The 11,741-nt window shown below is 40.6% G+C and overlaps 1 protein-coding gene across 1 annotated transcript; it reads right to left on the bottom strand.

Moving 5' to 3' along the window:
* Positions 1 to 776: 776 nt before the first annotated feature.
* LOC114050805 (keratin, type I cytoskeletal 27) lies at positions 777 to 6,483 on the bottom strand. Its single transcript, XM_027872734.1, has 8 exons — positions 6,000 to 6,483; positions 5,427 to 5,509; positions 4,886 to 5,042; positions 4,413 to 4,574; positions 3,968 to 4,093; positions 2,402 to 2,619; positions 1,572 to 1,630; positions 777 to 1,015 (listed from the first exon to the last, which is right to left on the bottom strand). Exons 1-8 carry the CDS (start codon positions 6,435 to 6,437, stop codon positions 873 to 875), a joined length of 1,386 nt encoding a protein of 461 aa, XP_027728535.1. The 5' UTR covers positions 6,438 to 6,483; the 3' UTR covers positions 777 to 872.
* Positions 6,484 to 11,741: the final 5,258 nt, after the last annotated feature.

The following is an 11,741-nucleotide window of genomic DNA, read 5'->3' as shown; positions in this document are numbered from 1 at the left end:
GCACTTAATAAATCCTTCCTTCCTCCCTTCCTCCCTTCCTCCCTTCCTTCCTTCCTTCCTTGCTTCCTCCTTCACTTCCTCCCTTGCAAGCTGACCTCCCGTAATTGGCCTGGGAAGAATGACATTGAGATAACCTTGTGAGCCTAATCTTTCTTCCTCATTCTATGGATGAGTAAATTGAGGCTCCGAGACATTCAAAGACATGCCTAAGGACATGTTGGCAAGCAAATGGCAGAGATAATATTTGAAATTCACCCCCCAATTCTAAATCCAATGCTCTTTCTCCAGTACCATGCTGTCTCCCTTCCCAACACTTAGGGTTGCATTGAGATAATCTTTATTTCATCAGTGAGATAATGCTCCTGAGTTACAATCATCACATCAACCAATGGACCTGAAAGTCCAATTTCAGCTCTCCTTTGGGCAACTTTTCTGAAACAAAGGTCATAGGAACTAGTTAGATGGTTTGCAACAGACAGAACTTTTATTGAGACACCACCAAAGAAAAACAGAATGGAATGTTTGCTATTCCAAGAAGATTTTGTCTTAACTTGCTAAAAGAAAAATAGAAAAAAAAAAGAGAAGCCTTTATTTTCTGTACTTATTTTAATTGTGTATTTGAACTTCTAGGCTTCTCCTTAGGCCAGGGGTGGAGACACTGTGGCCTGGAAGCTACATGTGGCCTTCTAGGTCCTTGGGTGCAGCCTTTTGACTGAGTCCAAGTTTTACAAAACAAATCCTTTTATTAAGAGGATCTGTTCTGTGAAGTTTGGATTCAGTCAAAGGGCCACACTTGAAGACCTAGAGGGCCACATGTGTCCTGGAGGCTGCAGGTTTCCCACCCCTGCCTTAGGCCTTGTCTTTGAGCATGTTTAGGAAGGCACTCTCTGCTCGGTCTTGATGGTGTTAGTTTTGGAGGATTTTTCTTCAACTGAGTGGACCCTGGAGGAAACAACTTTGCCCCGAGGATCAATTTCTTCCACAACTGTTTTAACTACAGTGGTTTTGGATGAATCTAAAATGAAAGAAGACTTGCATGAATATTCAGAAAGTATAGATAATTAAGTTTATAAATGTGGAACGATTCACTCATCCCTTTGTATTTATACACACATGCACATTATGTGTATACATGTGCATATGCTTGCATACATGTATATAACCACATGCCATTGATACATGTGTGTGTGCATACATATACATATATTAACACATGTTTACATATAAATGTGCATATGCACATGTATATCTAGATAATTTTTATCCAGACTACCTTTCCATGTATGCATATAGGTATATGTATATAAGTATATGCATATAGTGTATATATGTCTATGTATGTGGACAATAAACATACATATCTATGCAAAACATATACATGCACACAATATGTGTGTATGGGTGATATATGCATGTGCTTACATGTGTGTGTATGTGCACATGCATATAATCGATGCATTGTGCACCTAGGTATACACCTGTGTACATGCATCCAATCATATGTATACATAGAGACATACACCAAATACAATAGCAATATATTCTGAAAGATGGAAATTGTACTTGCTTACCTTTTATCTGATTTCCTGGTCCTCCAGATACATAACCACCTTTGGATTTGTAACAATCTCTATTAATTTAAAAAACACAACAACAAAAAAAACCAGTCAACCCCTTGAAGGCAGGGCTTGAGTTTCACCTAATTCAGTTTAATTCAACAGCTATTTACTTAGTGACTACTCTATGCCAAGCATTGTGCTCAGTGCTGGTGATACTAAGGCGCCTAATCCCATGTCTCCTCCAGTGACTGGTGCAGCGTCAACATGTAATCAATGTTTTTTAAGATTGTTATTTCTCTCTCCCTCTCTCTCTCTCTTTCTCTCAGCAAAGTTTTATGTGTATCTGCCCACAATCCAGATCAGACATTCCTTGACCTGCTTCCTTTTCCCCCTCCCTCCAACATGATAAACATTTATTTAGTACCTACTGTCTGCACCACTCTACACACAGGGAGAACCACATAGTTTATCTACAGCCCAACTACTACATGGAACTTACAGAAACAGGGTGATAGGAATTTATAATTAGAACAGGCCTAGCTGGTGCAGTGGACAGAGTCCTGGGTTTGGAGTCAGGATGGACAGAGTGCCCTGTCCTGCCTCAGACACTTACTAACTGTGTGACCTCTGGCAAGTCTCTTAATTCTCTCTGTACCTCAGTTTCCTCATCAGTAAAATGAAGGAGTTGGATTCCATGGTGCTTAAGGTCCCTTCCAGTTCTGAAGCTATTGCCCTAATCTGGTCTACTCCACCATCTTGCTTTATTTTTCATTTTTCCTTTTTTTGAAAGTAGTTTCCACCCTTCAAAAGCACAGTTTTCAAAAGAAGTTGCACTCACTCACCCATCCTCTCCATCAATGAGGGAGCAGTATGTTGCGATTTCTTTTTCGAGATAAACCTTAATGTCTAGCAGCTGCTCGTACTCCAGCTTCTGGCCCTCGGTCTCAGTCCTGACCTGCTGCAGTTGCTCTTCCAGGGCCCCGATCTGGGCCTGGATTTGTGAGAGCTGCACACAGTAGTTCCCTTCTGTCTCAGTCAGCGAGCATTCCAACGAGTGTTTCTATGGGGGTGGTAAGAGAATTGATGGTCTAATCGAAAATGAGACACTCGGTAGAAATAGACTCGGTTGTTTGTGGGGTTCCAGAGAACTGCTCTTCTGGAATTTATTTCTGGTGTCAATCCAAAATTAGCATTTCCCCAAGAATTTTCCAGGATCAAACTCTTCTCCTTGCATTTGAAGATGGTACTGATAGTGACAATCTTTCTAGGACATTGATGCATTTAAAAAGGTCTAGTCATGCCCCTTAGCCATTTTTAAACTGGCTATATCTTAAGACTCATTTTCAAGGGAAAAGTGTCCCTGGAGTCAGATTTTCTGAAACCCACCTCTGATACTAATTACCCGTATGACTTTGGGCAAGCTACTCGACTTCACTCGGTCTCAGTTTACTCATCTGTAAAATGAGCAGATTGGACTAGATGGCCTCGAGGGTCCCTTCCAACCCTAGACTGAGTACTCTAGGGTCCTGTGGCCCACTGGTTGGGGCTACAGCTTCTCTTGCTATAGCTGAGAAGCTCCAGTTCTTAAGAGTCACATTCGTCACTCCTGTTCCTACTGCCCCACTTCCAGTTTCTCCAAGCCAGGCTGATCTGATTGCATTTAGATACACTGTATTTAGAAATAATTGGAACATTTTAAGGAAAACCAGTTGAAACATAAAACACGTCCCATAAATAGACCTAGCAAAGGGATTTGCTCTTTAGGTTGAAAATCTTCGGCTCTGTAGGTTAAAAGGCATCAAGGCCTTGTATGATCCACAGAGAGAGACACCCTCTTTAAGTCCGCACGATGTATGATGGAAGGGGTAGGTGAGGGGTGGGGTTTATGTCAATGGTCCAGTCTGCCTGATCCATTTTGGCCATGGCAGATGGCTATATAGAGAGAGTGACATTCTGGCATTTCTTTTGTCTTTGTGTCTCCCACCTGATGACTGTCTATAACACTTAAAAATAGCTTTGTAGGAATGCTAGAGCCTAAGGCTTATGACGATGCTGCCAGTGTAGATGAATGTAGGAACTGGTGTCTAAGATCTTCTGTTCTCTGTAATATTGGAGCACTCTCTATTAAGTTAGGGTAGATCAATGTTAAAACACATGCATGCAACCATTTTCTCATTTCAACATTACATAAATGATATCTGAAATATATCCTAATTGTGAATGTATGTTAATGAGTAAGTCTTAATAAGACACAGAGGGCTCTAACGAGTGAAATGCAAATGTACTTTACCTTGGGGGCCTAACACAGATGAAAGCTAACATTATGAAAGAAGAAAGGCACCATTTTAAGTGCCGCTCCCCCCACCCCCAATCCCTAATGGAAATCTATTTCATAAGTCTTCACATACCGTTGCCAAGAGGGACTGCAGCTCGATCTCAAGAGTTTGGACTGTACGTTTCAGTTCTGTGAGCTCATTCCTGGCTGAGGTAGTGGCCCCTGCATCATCAGAGATCTGCTGCTGGAGCGTGGCGCTCTGGAATAAACAGCATCATTAGCTCAAGTCACTTTTTAAAATTCAAAGGATAAGAACTGAAAACCTGCAACCAAGAAGGATAAAAAGGGAAGAAAGATGAATGGATGAAGAATCTTGGAGACCTGCAAAGAGGGACTGAAAAGTCAATGTACTATTTTAGGCCCTGAATTTCATTAAGTTAAATTTAAATAGTTACCAAGCAAATTTAATGAGTTGTATTGATATTCAATGTTAAGATTATGTTTGGTCATTTAAAAAAACGTCTCTTGTTGACAAGTTAAAACCAAGGGCCAAATACAAAGGTGACCAGTAAAATTACCTTTTCATTGAACCAGGCTTCAGCATCCCTGCGGTTCTGCTCAGCCAGGTCCTCGTACTCAGCCCTCATGTTGTTCAGCAGAACGGTCAGATCCACCCCCGGGGCTGCGTTCATCTCCACATTCACGTTCCCACCTGCAGCGCACTGGAGGGCTTTCATTTCCTGAAGGAGAATATTAATTTAGGCTAAAGAAATAAGGTTCTGCATCTTTTTGAAAGAGCATAATGGCCACCATCTCTAGGTTTAGGGGTCTGAAATTTTTCAAGTTTAGATCATGAACATCTCTTTATTAAAAAAAAAAAAGGAAAAAGCAACAATGTAATCTGTTTTTGGAAAACAAATCTTTTTTCAATGGACTGGGCAGAATTTGGCTAGTTCTTCCTTGGATTGTTGTTAAAGACTTTACATTTGACATGCGGCAAGGGGAATGTCAATATTCAGAGGGAGGTAATTGATGCAATGGCAATTTCTACCTCTTCATGATTCTTCTTTAGATAAGTCAGTTCCTCATTCAGTGTCTCAGCCTGGATCTCCAGGTCTGTTCTGCACAAGGTCATCTCATCCAACACTCTCTTCAGACCATTGATGTCAGCCTCAACACTCTGGTGAAGAGCTAGCTCTGTCTCATACCTCAAAGAATAGTAAAAAGCTTTTTCAGTGGGAATCCTGATGATTAAAGGGGCATATAAAACATAAAACCAAGCTGAAATAGGTAGAGATTAAACATCTTAATTGGGTTCTGGGATAAACATACTGTGCTGATCACTTTTCTTAAAGGAATGAGACTAATAGTAAAGAAAACATTTTCTTATATACTCCAGAATTTAACTTTTTGCTATCATGATTTAGATGCAAATTTTCACAAATATACTGAGGTTTTAAGATATTTATCCATTCTTATATTCATTTGAGCTTAAAAACAAAATACTCAACTCCTTAAAGTTATTTTAAATACAATGAATGGGAGAGGGAGATGCTCTATGAGTTGGTTTCTGTTCTCAAAACTTCACTTACTTTAGTCTGAAGTCATCCGCTGTCAACCTGGCATTGTCATTCTGCAGGACCACACTGGCATTGCTGGTAGTTGCTGAAATTATCTGGTAAAGAGGGAGCAGGTTAAGAAAAGAGAAAATATTTCCATGGATCATTTATAATTTTTCTGAAGCCAAGTCACTTATCACATTATAGTAAGACATCTGTTGCTCTCTGGCATCAAAGACTGGCTTTTGATAATTTCACATTATGCCTTTGAATCAGTAAAGACTTGTGCATGGAGAGACTGCTTTCCAGTGAAATAGCCAAAAGATGCAAGTACATCACTGGAGAATTTTGCATTCTTGTGCTGTTTTGGAGACGTGAAGGTGGGGGGCTACATGCTCAGTTATTAACAAACATATCCGTAGAATACCAGTGGATATGTCCTACTCAGATATTTAAATTTCCACAAAAAAAAATCTCCTAATGTCTAGTAAACAATGATGGAAATTTGAAAGCCTATAGAATGAAGTCACATTATATATTGTGCAACTATTTTGAGGGTTCAATATGTTTTAGAGTTCTAAGCCTTATAAAATTATGTTCTCTTACCTGATTCCTAAGATCTTCAATTATTGGAAAATACCTGCTATAGTCATGATCAAGACCCCGGCAAGAACCAGGACCATATTTCTCATACCATCCTTTAATCTTCTGCTCCAGATCTGCATTTGCTTCTTCTAGAGCACGCACGTTATCCAGATAAGAAGCCAGGCGGTCGTTAAGGTTCTGCATGGTCACCTTCTCATTACCAGAGAGGAGCCCCGCTTCATTTCCCAAGTAGCTGGCACAGGAAGAGCTTCCCCCACCCAGACCATAGCCGCTTCCAGATGAGCCGCTGCCAAAGGCACATGAAAAGCCACTTCCTATTCCAGATATGCCACATGTATTTCCAACCCCAAAACCTGCTCCCCCAGTTGACAATCTAACAGATCCAGCTCCCCCATATGAACCAATTCTTCTGGATGAAGAAGAGAATCGGAGAGACATAGTGTCTGTGTGGAAGGGACCTCTGCTTGGGTGGTGAGGTTCAGCTGCAGCGTGTCAGCCTCCAGCAGTTTTAGTTGGCTCTTTTATACCCAGTGATTAGGGTGTTTCTCACTAAGTTTTGCCTACCAATCGCTCAGTGGTGTTTGCCAGCTCATCATGAATTATGTGTAATTGGATGATTTTTCTTAATTAATGTCTTACTTCGTCCAGTTCTGTAGGTGGGTGGTTAGTTACTGGCTATTTGTTATCTCTGGGATGGGGTGGAGTATTTTCAAGGTCATTTACCATATTACATTTTAAATTTTAGGTGAGTAATCCTTTCCTGAAGTCATTGAGACTTCAGGAATATAGGAGCAAAGTCAAAGTAAAATGTTAAGTGTATGTAACTCTTGTGTCAGAGGATCTCAGGACACGGAGGGCTTGAAAAGGAGAAGGGTGCTCCTTGTTCTCTTGGCTTATGCCTCCATACTCCATACAGGAAATGTGGGGAAATGTATGGTAGCATTCTGGTATTAAGCTACATCTAGTAGTTCTCCTTCCCCTCATCTTGGCAGGATGCATTTTATAATATTATACAATGTATTTGTTTTTTAAAAAGGAGAAAGATGAAAGAGAGACTCTTGAATGAGTTACCATTAAGCCTAAGGGGATCTGAAGAGTGTGGAGGCACAGTCCCAAATGAGAAGATTCCTCTGGCAGAAAATCTCTGTCCCTTTAAGTTCTAGCTTGGTTTTTGATATTTGAAGGGGAGTGGGGTGACTTTCTGTCTCTGTCCATCTGTGTCTCTCTCTCTTTCTCTCTCTCTCTATCCCTCTTTGTCCCCTCCTCTCTATCTATTTCTCTCTGTATCTATTTGTTTCTCTCTTTCTCTCTCTTTCCCTTTCTTTCTCTTTCTCTGCTTCTCTCATCTCTTTCTCTTGTTTCTCTGGCTGTTTCCTTCTCTTTTTATTTGTCTCTGTCTCTGACTCTGTCTCTCTCTGTTCTTGACCCTCTGTCTCTGTTTCTGATTCCATGTCTCTGATTGCTTCTCTCTCTCTGTTTCTCTTAACTCCTGGATCTGTATTTCTGTCTCTGTCTCTATCTCTGGGTATCTCTGGTCTGTCTTTTTAACTCCCTGCTTCCTAATACTCCTATGAAGGCAGGGGAAAAGTCTGGCAACAATCTTTAATGCTGTGGCATATCCACCAGTCTTTTAGAAAAGGTGAAGCCAAATATCTAGATGTCTGCAGTCTTTCAGTACCATTATCTCAGCATTAGGTGAGCGAGAAGCCTCCAGAGCCCTTTGTTTTCTCCCTAGGATTCCATGGCTTTCCTTTCCTCTGTCATCTGTCTTTTTCCCTTTTCTTTTTTTATCCTTTTAGTCTGTAGTTGGGGACTCTTAACCTGAGGTCTATGAATTTTTTTAAAAAAATTGATAATTGTATATCACTATAATTGGTTTCTTTTGCAATCCTATGTACTTTGTTTTGTTCATTTGAAAACATTATTCTGAAAGGGGGTCTGCAGACTTCACCAGACTGCCAAAGGAGTCTCATGACATAAAAAAGCTTACATTCATACTGTTCACCAATTGCACCTTTCTGGCATATGTACCACACCTTGGGCTGATGTCACTCGTTTCCTTAGTCTCTCATAGGGAGATATTAAAGGGGAAAGGATTCAACATCCGTTGCATTCTTTTCCCTTTTCCTGACCAATCTGATTTTCTTACATGCATTTCTGTTAATTAAGAAACATTGTTTGCTCAGGGGAGACCACAATCTTCCCCCTCCCCCCAATACATTAAATGCAGTGAGGGCTTTCTGACCTCCTGGTCAATGAGGCCAAGATGCCCCATCACATCCAAAATGGTCTCCAGGTTGACAGTGGAGTTGACAATGAAGTCTAAACTGGAAATAGAGAAATTAAAAGACAACAACAACAACAATGTAATTGGTTTTGGGGATAGAACTCAACTTTAATCATCACAGGAAAAGAATATTATATGGTATCTTAGAGAACATAGCATTAAAGATTTAGAGCTGGAAGAAACCTTTAGAAGTCATTAAGTCTATATGTACCTTTTTTTTAAGATGAGGAAACTGAGTATGAGAGAGGCTAAGTATCTTTCCCAGGGTGATACAACTAGTAAATGTCTGAGGCAGGGTTTAAACCCAAGTCCTCCTGACTCCAAGTCCAGTGCCCTAATTATTAAACCATACTGAGAAACCAAGAACAAAAAACAAACACAAAACTTGATAAACATAATTTCTGCTTGTTCTGTGAACACTGGTGAATCTATAGTGATGACCCCTGGATGTCATTTTGCAAGAAAACTTATCTGGTGATATGTACAGAAACTCCCCATTTTATAAGTTCAATTCAACAAATTCCATTTTAAAACATTGGTTGTCTACTCTGCACAATGCTAGGCTCCGGAAATATAATTATGAAAGAGGGCCTTATCTTGTTCCTTCAGGAAATTACAACTTACAATGTGACAAGTGAACAAATAACTATAATATACATTATAAGTGTGTAGGAGAGGTTCAAAGAGAATGGTATGAGGTATGGGAGAAGGGAGAGGTTGTGAAGAGGTTAGGGAAGACTTGTTGGAGGAAGGGGCTCCTGATTGAGTCCTTGAAGGAAAGGAAGGATATTAATAGATGGATGTCACTGGGGAACAACTCCAGACATGGGGAGCAATGCACACTTAAGAATGGTTCCATATATATAAAAGACACATGCCTCCTTTTCCATTTCACCTACTCAGAGGTTGAACCATATCTTCTCACTCTCCCCCAATGAGTTAACAAGACAACCAGAAAGTCAGTTCCAAGAACTAGGTGACTCAGTGCATAGAGTGGTAGACCTGGAATCAGGAAAACCTGAATTAAATAAATCTAGCTTCAAGACACTTACTAGGTAAGTGACCATGGCTAAGTCACTTAACTTCTGTTAGTCTCAGTTTCTTTGACTGTAAAATGGGGATAACAAGAGCACCTACCTTCCAGGGTTGTTGTAGGGCTCAAGTGAGATAATATTTGTAAAGCTCTCAGCCCAGTGCTGGGCACATAGTAGGTACCACATAAATGGTAGCTATTATTATCTTCTCTATCACTTAGAAGTTTAGATCTGGAAGGGAGCTTACAGGCCACCTCAATTATTAAAAATATTTTTCTTCTAAACTTAACAATGCCAAATAAGTGAGCATTTCCATATTTAAAGTAGGAGCAAAAAAGAGGATTGTACATAAAACTGTAAATATGATTCATGGTTTACTTTTCCTTCACTTGAAATTGTACCTGCAAAGATGAGGTCTGGATTACAATTCTAAGGATGTATTGGAACCAGGATAATTCAGACTAGAATGAATTTAAGAGACCAAAAAGTTACCACAATCTGCATGCTCCTCTTAGAAAGATTGATTTTTGCAATCGTTTAGAAGATGGATGAAGAGGAGAGAAAATGGAGGCAGAGAGACTAATTTAGAGGCTTTTACAGCAGTCCAGGAGATAAGTGATGATTGAATTAGCAGGTGTCCGATTTGAGTGGACAGATGCAAAAGATGCTGTGGAAATGCAATCAGTGGCACCTGATTGGGGATGGAGTCAATTCCATTTTCACAACACTCCCACCCAGCTCCTTCTCTCCATTTATATCACAACCTCCTTCATTTGGGCACTCAGCATCTCTTCCCTGGGCTATTGGGATAACTTCCTAACTTTGTTTTCTATGAATCCATTCTCTTTCTCTCTGTAATTCATCCTTCACATAGTGGTCACATTGTCATTTGTATGGCACAAGTCTGACTGAGTCACTCCCCTACCAAAGAGAGCTAGGTGACTTCTTATTCACTCTAGGATAATGAACAAACTCCTGTTCTAGGTAATTAAAGCCCTTCTCAGTCTGGTTCTCCTCTGCCACATTACTCTCCCTCACACGCCCTACCCTCAAGCCAAACTGTCCTACCTGATGTTGCCCATATATAACATTCTATCTCTCATCTCCATACCTTTGCACAAGCTGTGCCCTTTGCCTGGCAATCTCTCCTTCCTGGAATACCTAATTCTCTTCATGGCTCAGCTCAAGAGTTATCTCCTTCAAAATGCCTTTTTTGATCCTACCCACATGACACTTTGTAATTACCTTGTATCTATTCTGTGATTTGTTGTTGTTGTTGTTGTTGAGTTGTTTTTCAGTCATGTCTAACTCTTTGTGACCCCATTTGTGGTTTTCTTAGTAAAGATATTAGAGTGGTTTGCCATTTCCTTCTCCAGCTCATTTTATAGATGAGGAAACTGAGGCAAACAAAGTTAAATGACTTGCCCAGGGTCATATACCTGGTGTCTGAATTTGAATTCAGGTCTTCTTGACTCCAGGCCTGGCACTCTATCCACTGTACCACCTAGTTGTCCATGTCACTCTCCCTTACCTCATTCAATAAACTCTAGGAGCTCCCTATTACTTCCAGAATCAACTATAAAATCTTCTGTTTGATTTTTAAGGTCCTTCATAATGTGGTCCCCTCCTACATTGTCTACATTGTCGTTCTTCTTATACCTTACTCCCCATCACTGACATTTCAATCCAGTGACACTGGTCTCCTTTCTGTTCCTTGTAATGTTTATAAAAAGCATTTGGCACAGTACTTGGAACATAGTGGGCACTATATAAATGCTTATTCCCTTTCCTTTTTCTTCTTCCCTTGCACAAGACACTGCAGGCATTTTAGCTGGCTGTACCCCATGCCTAGAATACTCTCCCTCCTCATGTCTTCCTCCTGGCCTCCCTACCTTCCTTCAAATCCCAGCTAAAAATCTTACCTTCTGCAAGAAACCTTTTCCAACTCCCTTTAAACTTAGTACCTTCCCTCCCCAATTTATCCCATCTCTGGTTTATTTGTCTGTAGTTGTCTGCATGGTGGCCCTGCCATTAAACTGACTTCCTTGAGAGCAGGGACTGTCTTTTGGCTTTCTTTATATCCTCAGTGCTTAGCATAGTGCCTGGCACATACCTGCTTCTTGACTGATTGACCCACCTCTTTCACCCAAGTGGAGGGAGACTGAAGACCCTGGGCTGCCCTGGAAAAGGCTGGGCCAAGTTGAATATCTACTCTAGACTGGGGAAATCTGAGGTTTACAGCTTTACAAATAATCTGGTTCATACATCAACAACCTATGGCAATGATTATTAGTGGCATATCAAACTCCCACTAGGATCAAGGGTGAAACTAAAAAAGAAATGAAGATTGCTTTGTTTGATCCCTGCCTCCATCCTCCTCTCTCTCTCCCCCCACCCCTTCTCCAACCCATAAGTCTACTT

This window comes from Vombatus ursinus, unplaced genomic scaffold, assembly GCF_900497805.2.
Source record: "Vombatus ursinus unplaced genomic scaffold, bare-nosed wombat genome assembly UNPS02014801.1, whole genome shotgun sequence".
NCBI classification, from domain to species: Eukaryota; Metazoa; Chordata; class Mammalia; order Diprotodontia; family Vombatidae; genus Vombatus; species Vombatus ursinus.
This window is presented reverse-complemented; position numbering and strand designations above follow the sequence as displayed.

Coding starts and splice junctions, on each gene's coding strand:
- LOC114050805 (XM_027872734.1), bottom strand. CDS start 6,437: ATGTCTCTCCGATTCTCTTCTTCATCCAGAAGAATTGGTTCATATGGG. Junction 4,575..4,885: donor TAAAGAAGAATCATGAAGAG/GTAGAAATTGCC, acceptor ATTCTCCTTCAG/GAAATGAAAGCCCTCCAGTG. Junction 2,620..3,967: donor TGCAGTCCCTCTTGGCAACG/GTATGTGAAGAC, acceptor CCACCCCCATAG/AAACACTCGTTGGAATGCTC.